The 10,466-nt window shown below is 39.9% G+C and overlaps 1 protein-coding gene across 1 annotated transcript in view; it reads right to left on the reverse strand.

The window, feature by feature from the left end:
- The window catches only part of slco3a1a (solute carrier organic anion transporter family member 3A1a), a 62,832-nt gene extending 56,163 nt beyond the window's left edge, over positions 1-6,669 (reverse strand). Inside the window, 1 exon segment of the mRNA XM_034085023.2 lies at positions 6,042-6,669. Coding sequence (XP_033940914.2) covers positions 6,042-6,200 — 159 coding nt within the window. The 5' untranslated portion in view covers positions 6,201-6,669.
- Between the last annotated feature and the right edge of the window lie 3,797 nt (positions 6,670-10,466).

Genomic DNA, 10,466 nt, shown 5'->3' on the forward strand with positions numbered 1-10,466 from the left:
TTTCTATGTCGTAAAATAAGACGGTTGGTATATTGTGTAGAACCAGATGAAATTACTACATATAATACGGGGATCTTACTCAGGTTTGTTTCTGCACAACTTGGTCTCCAACCAACATTTGTTTACTTCGTTGATGCAAGCTTTTGTCATTTCAGATTCAAAATCAGTTAAAAACTGCTCATTAAAACTTTCCAAAGGCAGAGAGCGTTGGTTTATTTGGCTTGAAAATACAAATAATCAACTCTCAAATTAGATGCAGATGAGTTTTTCTGTCGCTTGACTGATATTTTCAGCCCATTTTTCAGGCAAAAGGGATGAAATTAATAATAAAGGTCCTGCAGTCCATCAGACAGTCACCAACCGCTGAAGAATATACAATATTGTACTTCAGATGTAGATTTTTAAATCACAGGTGGCGATTATTTTAATATCATATACAAAAAAAAAGGAAAAAAGAGATAATTTCTAAAAACTGAGAAAAAAAACCCTCTAATCAATCAAGAAACAATGATACACAAATCTGTGCTTCTTTGGTATTTGCCTGGGCAGGCCACAGTGTGTGTTCTCTTGCAGCCGGGCGTCTAAATCAGGATATCTATGGGATTAGTTTTGTATCATAAAGATAAAGCAACACTTTCTCAGAATAAAGCAAAACTATGAGTTTAAAAGAAGCAAGCAAGCAAAATAAAATAAATTTCAAAAATAAAACTATAAGTTGCAAACAAATCATTTGTGTAATCATGTAAACCCTAAGTATTTTTTCTTTGTTTTAACATTCTTTGTTTTTGTTTGCAGTTCTTGTTTCTTCTTTCTCAATGATCAGACTTTTGCTCTCGCTGCAGCTTTCTCGTTTGCGCTCCCTCACTTTTTGTTTGAGATTCGGACACAAACCTCCCAGGTGGGCGGGACTTTCAGTTTTTGAGTGACAGCCCAGTCCTCCAGCGATTGTGCAGTCAGTGCAGGCAGCTGCGGTGCGGTAGCTGAGCGTCGATAGAACACCCCCAGAAGAACCAGCATTTCAATTATTATAATACAAGTGAAAATATATGTAAGTATTGACCATTTGTGCTGTACTATACGGTATGTTTCTTTATTGTGTTAAGTGAGAAGTAAAGCTGTGCTATGAAAGTTAGCTTTTGCTACCTTTAGATCCATAACAATGCAAGCTAAGTAGCCTAACAGTTAGCAACATAGCTAGAGTGAGCGTTCAGACACCGGCGCACACACTCAAACGGACTCGTGTGCCTGACTCTACCAACAGGCTTTCATGATTCTGTTTAGATATGCAAGTATGCCGGATGTCTCTGCCTTTAGATTTTGCTTTTTTTGTTGTTGTTGTTTTTTATCCTGTCGGACTCGAATCATACTGTTGTCATCCTAACTTGTTTGCCAACTGCTATTGTGCTGTCTGTCTGGCTGTTTGTTTATAAAAAACTAAACTAAAAAGTAAAAAAAAAAGATATGCAAGTACAGTATAAGCCATGATAGCTTATTTTATTAACACGCTAATTTGATGTGAAAATCAATGGAGGCTGAGTTTACTACTTCTCTTTGTAGGAAAACCTACAGTCCATGACTGCCCCTGAGCTGTGTTTTATTTGTTAACTTCATATATTTCATTTCCTAAAACATTTTATTTTCCTCTCATATTCACAGTGTGGATCATTGAGACAGCGTGGCATCCAGAGTCTTATCCCGTTTCCCCACTTCCTCTGAGGGGACAGCACGGAGGGGGGGGGGGCATGAAGAAAGACCTGTACCAGCTTCATCCACGCTGGGCGTTGCTGTTATCCCTTGCTCAGTGTAATTTCATTTGACCAAATGTCTTTACATACATTTAATAGATTTTATTATTATCCACCTTTTTGTTTTATGTCCTTTTATTTAAAACATTCTTTGAGACTTCATCTTCTGGTTCAAATTTCAATAAATGTAATTTGTATAATCACTCTTTTGTCTTTATTCTACATGAAAATGTTAGAGATTCCATTCAAATCTGTTGATTATTCATATCTTCCTGAGGCTAGGAATAGTATGTCGAGTTTGTAATGCTAAATGTATATCATTTTCTCACAGGATATAGAATGAGACAGCACAGTTTTTATCCATTGTGTATGAATGCTTCAGCTCTTCAGACCAACATAGTAAGATGTGAGCATGTTCCTAATTGTGTTGGCATGCAGCCTAGGTCTGGTCTGTTTAATAAAGCAAATCTGCCACTTTTATATTGTAGAATTTGTTAAATTAAAGCAGTCTTTAATTATTTGGCCTAAACATAGCAATATTTGCTTTTGAAATGTAACATGTATTTGAAAAAATAATAGTATACAGTTTATATTGTGTATCACCTTTAGCTTGAACATACATAGATGTGTTTTTTTAATCTATAAAATAAATAGACAGACATTTTATCAATCCCAAATTGGGAAATGATTTAACAGCAGCAGTGTGTTCAGGTATTAAAATATTTAAAGTTGGAATAAAGTATAAACTACACAACACAAGTATAATGCACATCAATCCATAAGATAAGTCTGATATGTTCATGAAAACCCCCCAGGAGACACCAACACTAACGTGGCCGAGTGGACTCCGGAGTTTGCTGCATGAGTTGCACTGTATGATCTGTGGTGTAGTGGGCTGTCACTCAAAAACTGAGTAGCGAATGGGGACGCACCCCTGAAAATCCCGCCCACCTGGGACGTTTGTGTCAAAATCGAAAACAAAAAATGAGAGCGCAAACGAGAAGAGCTGCAGCGAGAGCAAAAGTCTGATCATTGAGAAAGAAGAAACAAGAACTGCAAACAAAAACCTATGTTAAAACAAAGAAAAAAAAGACTTATAGTTTACATGATTACACAAATGATTTGTTTGCAACTTATAGTTTTATTTTTGAAATGTATTTTATTTTGCTTGACTCAGATTATTTTTTTTTTTTAAACTCTTACCCCCTAATCCCACCAGGAGCGTCTGCGCTGACTAGAGTGGCCGCGATCGCTAAAAATCGCTGCGCTGCGGCGTTTTTAGCGATCGCGGCCACTCTAGTCAATGGGTGCTATTCCACCAGACCCGCTGCGCCGCGGCTTGAAGCGTCCCAGAAGCTCCTCGCCGCAAGGAATTTCTAAAATATAGGATGAATCCTATTTTTGACACGGCGCAGCGCAGGCAGGAAGTGGAACGTTCATCCAACAACTGCTCCGCTCCCGCAACGTTTTGAAACGCGCCTGGTGGGTTATGATGCAGGAGGAGGTCGCAGCGCGGCGCAGACGCATCCGGTGGGATCAGGGGGTTAGTTTTGCTTTATTCTGAGAAAGTGTTGCTTTATCTTTATGATACAAAACTAATTCCATAGCTACCCAGCATGCTGCTAAGTGTCTTGTACAGCAAGCAGCTCAGAGAAAGCAAAGATGGCCATGATAGTTGAGTTTTGTCCCTTTACTGCCAGCAAGCTCTCTTATGGCGCGTTTCCACTGCAGCGGGTAGCTCGCACTGCGAGCCGAGCCGTGCGGGGCCCGTTTTTGGTTGCGCTTCCACTTGGCCTAGTTTTGGCCCGGGGCTACTTTTTCACCTTTTTTCTGGCCCGACTAAATCGTGGTTCTAGGGCCAGGAACAACCAGGCTGAGTCGGGCTGAGTATGCTAAACTAGAGAGAGAATCGCTGGCAACGGGGCTACAACTACAACAAGATGAACATATTTGACCGTGATTTAATTGTAATACACGTTTCAAAATGATGCCGAAGTAACAACATACTGATACCGGTTAGTAAAAACCATGAATTAATGCTTTGACAAGTCTGCAGACAGACGGCAGGCGAAAAACCCTTTTAAAATGCGTGTTTTCTAAATGGAGCTTGGCTAAGCTAAAGTTATATATGCTCCGACCGTCCACACTCACAACAACGGCCTATACAGACATAAATAAACCAGCGACTGTATTCGCCATGACACAGGCAGTCTGTGGTTTGTACTTGTCTAGTTTCTGAACAGATATGAAGAGCTGTGAGCTCTGAGTGCTAAGAGCTAACGGCTGTGTTGTTTTTTGGGGCGCTCATTGAAGATGACGTCACGGCTCCGCCTACACTGCTTTACTATAGTAACTACCCCAGTTCCTAAACTGTAATGGAAGCGCAGCATTAAAGTGAGCCGGGCCTAATAAGGCCTAACCAAACCGAGCGAGGCCGAGCGAGGCCTGCAGTGGAAACGCGCCATTAAATCCCCATCATCCTATCAGAGATACCACAGTAGCTCATGTAGATCGACACCAGTTCACCAGATTGTAAACGAACCAGATACATAAAGTCCTGTCTGAAGAAGGTAAATAATGGCGCATTTCCACTACAGCACGGAGCTCGCTTTTAGCGTGCCGGGCCCGTTTTTGGTTGCGTTTCCACTTGGCGTAGTACCGGCTAGCGGGTACTATTTCACAGTTTTTCTGGCCCCATAAAATCGAGGTTCTTTCCGGGCCAACAACCAGGCTGAGTCGGGCTGAGTATGCTAAACTAGAGAGAGAATCGCTGGCAAGGGGGCTACAACTACAACAAAATGAACATATTTGACCGTGATTTAATTGTAATACACGTTTCAAAATGATGCCGAAGTAACAACATACTGATACTGGTTAGTAAAAACCATGAATTAATGCTTTGACAAGTCTTCAGACAGAAGGCAGGCAAACATTATAAAATGCCATGACACAGACAGTCTGTGGTTTGTACTTGTTTAACTTTTGTCTAGTTTCTGATCAGGTATGAGGAGCTGTGAGCTTGAGTGCTAACAGCTAACGGCTGATGTTGTTTTTCTGTGGTTCTCATTGAAGATGACGTCACGGCTCCGCCTACACTGCGTTACTATAGTTACTGCCCCAGCTACTAAACTGTAATGGAAACGCAGCATACTCAATGTAAATAAGCTCTGTTGTGTTGACGAACAAAAGTAGGCCTGAAAGCATCATGTGCTGGAGTAAATGATTCCTAACCTGACCTGGGAATTGTTTAAACTGTTTGAACAGGTGTGCAAAACTATAAAAAGCAGAACAATTATGTCATCAGAAACACACATTAAAGAGGAAGTCTTCTTTAGGAAATTGTCCTAACTGACTCTGAGTTGCACCGCCATGCTGTCGCTGTTCTCTGGCTATGATGCTCAGCAGGTCCACTGACAGAGAAGATAAGATGTTCCACTCCAAATATGGCCAAGGCATTCAGGGTTTAGTCTATTAATTTTAAGTATGAAACAGTATGAATCTTAAAGAATAAAACCAAGTTAATGTCAAAACTCAATGTTCATATTGTTTGCCTGAGGCTGTGGGACTCCTCTGGGACTTTTTAAGGAATATTTGGAGCACTTCAAGGAGATTTGTCCCACAAATTATACACGAGTCTCTGTATAAGTTTGGATCTTTGTGAGTGTTGAGGTTTTCATTGCAACAGTGTCATATAAAATACACATATTGATGTTTTACAGAAACAGATCACACATTTAAATAAAGCTCATGTTACACCGGCTCCATGTGTTGGATCACTGTTAATAGTAAAATTGAAAGAGTGCGTAGACACAGGAAGTAAGAAGGATGGGAGGGGGGTCCTTGACCTTGACTGACATTTTGGGTAAAATCATCCAACTACTGCCTTCTTAAACATGCTTATCAATCATAACCAATGCTAGGCAAAGCTGTAAAGTTACCATTTAATTACTACTGCATGGCTTATTTAAAAAGGGGCTCTGTTTAAATTGTTGTACCTTAAAATTAAAATGGACATCACACAATCAGCTTTATATATGTTGTCAAACACATAAGGGGTAGTTTAGCAGCATGACATCTTCCCTGCAGGCTGTAGCTACTTCAGTGAGAAGGACAGAGGTTTATATGTCCCGTCATTGCCCTGCTACGTGTTGTTGTTAGTCCAAAGCATGCAGAGCAGCAGAAATAAACCCCATATGGTGAGCCCAAACCCGGCTAAGACACAATGTGAATGTGACCCGCAGTAGAGTCGCAGTAACAGAGGCAGCCCCGCAGGAGCTCGGTTTTTGTAGCACTCACCAGGTAGGCTCCGACGGTGCCCTGAGCCAACATGAGGGCGCATTCCGATATCAAAAATATCTTGATATTTGAGAAGCATGAGGAGTTTTTTCGGGGGCCGTCTGTTTCCAGCATGTCGCCACTGCTCTGGTCCGAGTCCCGGGGCTTCTTTACCTGCATCCTCCCCTCACTTCACCCACACAGCACTGCGAGAAACCGAGACACACAGGAGCAGGATAACCGCAGCAGGAAGACACTGTGGCAGCAGGTACGGTGTTTCGCCTTTTCCCTCCTGAAGACTACATTCGCGGTGCTTCTTGTCGCAGTTTTTTTTTCTTCAAGAATCTCTCTCCATACACAAGCTACAAAACACGTTAACAACTCCGCGCTGCTCTGCCGATAGTCTGCGTCTAAACATTGCCTCGTCGTCGACACGCAGGAACATGTAAACTCCCTGAAGGGGTTTGGAAAGGCACACGTGAACCGCGGGCGCTGAAATCTCTGTCAAATCGCATGTTTCCGTAGCCGGCGTGTTGAGGGTTACATCTGCAGGTGAATGTCCCGGTTAAAAGGCTTCTTCTTGTTTCGTTTCCCTCTAACTCCCGCCGCTCCGAACTGTCATGGTCCTTCACGCACGCACAATTACTGTGTTTTCTCTCTCTCTCTCTCTCTCTCTCTCTCTCTCTCTCTCTCTCTCTCTCTCTCTCTCTCTCTCTCTCTCTCTCTCTCTCTCTCTCTCATGCACGGCGATGCAGTCACAGCGGCGCATCAGTCTGCACAACTTGACTTGAAAAATCACTACAGTAGTCCTGTGGGGCCCGTGTGTGTGTGTGTGTGTGTGTGGTGTTTAAAGTGACTCACTGCCATTTTATGATGCATAATTTCCCCACAATATAGACCCACAGGGATTATAAATCTGTGGTGCCGATTGAGATGATCTACAATTATGATAATTAATTATTGCAAAAGGATTACACAACTATTCAAATGACTAATAACATGGTTAAGATATTCATTAGGACGTTTATTGCAAATATTCACTTGTTCAGACTTCTCCAATGCAATAATTTGCTTCTTTCCTGTGTTTATATCACTGTATATACCTAATATATTGGACTATATTTATATATTCATGTGATATGTGAGATAGTATTTTAAAGGGAATTTAATTACCCATTAGTATTTCAATTTAAAAAGTCAAATGAATGGATGAATGACAACAATTACAACGTCAGGCAACATCTTCAAATGTATAATCCCTAAATTGTATACAGGAATGTATTATAATTTTAGGACCAGGAAACACTCATTTGAGAAACTGGAGCTATCAAATGTTTGGAATACTCATTTTGGGAAATATTTATTTTTTGCCAAGAGTTTGAAGATTTAATAAAGACTGGAAAACAGTTAGCCTGGCTCGGTCCAAATTATCATTAGTATACTTTGTTTTGGATTAGACAAACAAGCACAGACATGTTATTTGTTGATTTCTGGAGGTATGCTATACAGATTTGGTTAGCATTAACTTCAGTCTTTATGCTAACTGCCAAGTCAACTAGCAGCCGACTATAGCTATAAATATTGATCATACGACACCAATCTCCTTCACCTCATCTGTGAATGACAGTGTTCCCAACACATTTCCTTTTTAACAATCAACTTCCAAATATTTGCACGACTAATTGATTTAGCTACTAATCATTAACGCCCTTCTTTATCAGCACTTTGGCGAAGTTGTAGAAAAGACTGTGACTTTTGCTGTTTTTTCCAACATTCATTATTGGATTATCGTGTTTGCAGCATGTCTGGGATGAGGTATTGTGGTGGTTATGATGTAATGTAACCACATAATGTGATGATGATGGGGTGGAACTGCACTGGGTGAAAAACATCTTGTGTAAAGCTGTGAGGGTTTTCTGCACAGCTGTTTGCTCAGTTTTGCAAACAGCAGCAGCAGTATGAGGACATGCAAAGGTCAACAAGATGAGCTGGTAATTGATGAACTGGGAAATGTGTTTTTGAACCAAACTGATTATTGAAAAAGTGGTTCAAACACCACAGTGACAGACAAGATGTTTTTTAAAGTGATATATTTGAGCTTGAATGCTATTCGAGCTACATTTAAGAGTCGATAAACTGCTTAGACGACTGACAGAATATTACTGTATGTTGAAACCCTTTATGTAATTTTACAAGAAAAAATGCAAAATATTTCCAGAGAATCAGCCTCTCCAATGTAAGGTTTTGCTGTTTTCATTTTTATATCATCCAACAAACTCTTTACACTATTATCTTTTTTATAGACTAAAGCCATGGTTGTCAAATTAATTGATGATGAACATAATAATGAGTTGCAGCCCTACATGCTTTTACTGCCTGAACATGAACTATTTATTGATCCATTTACTTTTTATTTATTTTTCTTGATGAGTTAGCAATTGAGTTTTTTTAATGAAATTCAATGAGTATGATACATATTATCATCTGCATTAGTTCTGATATGATATATATTATTATTATTATTATTATATAATACTATTTATTCCCTATTTATGTCTCACTTCCTTGGAGCAACAGATGAACCCACATTAAAAATGATATATGTTTGCAGCTGGATTTACAGTTTGAGTGTGATTTAGGGCGTTTTTTGGCAGGTGTCCAATGCAAAGTAGTCATCAATCGTAGACGCTCCCTCCCTCTCGCCCAACACTCCCACACAAAAATCCTTTCTACACTTCCACATATTGCTCACTATGGTCAGCCTGCCGGGAGAAGCATAGCATTTACTGTAAAGCTGACAGGTTTAGAGACAGAGGCTGTCATCTGACAAAATGTGTGCCATGTTAAAATCCCACCAAGCTAATGTGCCAAAACTGAGACAAGTATATCAATATCCAAAGCTCAATGAAAAGCATTACGAGAAATGTAAATTAACACATGTGAGTTTCATATGATTTGAAACTAGACCCTGTAACCTATACAGCCGCAACAGTAACCTGTGTGTGTGTGTGTGTGTGTGCTTGCTAGGGGCATTGACTCCTGAAGTCAAATGTAACTGTAAGTGCGTATAAGGCCCAGCACTCCCACACAGGTGCTTTCAACACATTTAACATGGAGGTAATTTGAATCTGGGTGGAGTCTTTGAACTTATAACAATAGTGGTCTTCAGACTCAGTCACAACGGGATTTAAAACCTCAAAAACATCTGAGCCAGCTAGATTGCTCAGAACACCACAGTGAACATGATTCTTACAGAACAGAGCTGCCGTCAAATAGAGTCTTCAAAAATGGACGTCCTTTGTCTTTGCTAATAATTTTTCTTGGCTTCAATGGAAAACATCATGAGGTCAATGAATAATCTAAAGGAGAGTACATGGGCTTAAGAAAAGCCAACAATGGAGCTAAGTGAATCACACTGCACTTACACTGAGTGGTCAGACACAATCTGTATGCGTCCAATCAGGAAAGTGTAAACACCAGTGAACGTGGACTACAGGTGTTTAGGAGCTTAAAGTTAATTGGAGTCAATTTGAAACCCCTCCATCACATGTTATGACCTTATATTTGCACATACATTTTGAGCAGTTTAACCACGTTGTTTTTCCCTTTTCATATTCATAATCATAGATCATTGAGGTGCCATTATTCCACCAAACAAGAGAAAAGTTAAATATAAATCAAGTGGTTGAGAGGCATACCATTCCACTGAAACAGCCCTAGATGTCTTCTGCCTGTATCTTTTAATACCAAATCACTATCGCAAAAATGATTTAGAAATGTTGTTATCCCTTTAACCATCTTGTTACCCCAAAGATTCATTTAATTCAATACGGTTGTGTGTGTGCTGACTATAAGTCTGAAAACAGTACCATTATAAATATGAAAATTACGCTCAGTGTTTGATATGTTTGCATGAACCATCCATACATATTTTTTTATAAAATACATTTATACAGTCTGTTCAGATTATAAAAAATTATGCAGAAATGTGTGTGTGTGCGATAAAAAATGTGTCAATGTGTCAGCAGGACTGTTTATACAGTAGACGAGCAAGGACATGAGTCAGGTAGTAACAAGCTGTGGGCGGAGACGCCTCGGACCGGTGCCAGGAATTTATGAACGGAAAAGCCTGCAGACTATTGTTTGCCTTCTGAAACAGCTGCTATTTATAGGAATTGGAAAAGAGTGGACTCTGGAAAATAAGCCCAGCCTGTCTGCTGGGAGAAACTGGGAAATGGGAGAAACCTGAGGAATAACTACAAGTATAAACAAGCTGCTTTAAAGGGACTTTCCTGTTTAAACTTTTTAGGAAAACATTCCTACACAACCATTTTTTCCTAATGCGTGACCAAATGAAAGTTAAACTTTGCTTTAAAATATAATTTTTTCAGTAAATGCGATATGAATGACTGCTGGAAAGCCAATCTTAAAGGTCCCATATCATGG

This window comes from Pseudochaenichthys georgianus, chromosome 6 (genome assembly GCF_902827115.2).
Source record: "Pseudochaenichthys georgianus chromosome 6, fPseGeo1.2, whole genome shotgun sequence".
NCBI lineage: Eukaryota > Metazoa > Chordata > Actinopteri > Perciformes > Channichthyidae > Pseudochaenichthys > Pseudochaenichthys georgianus.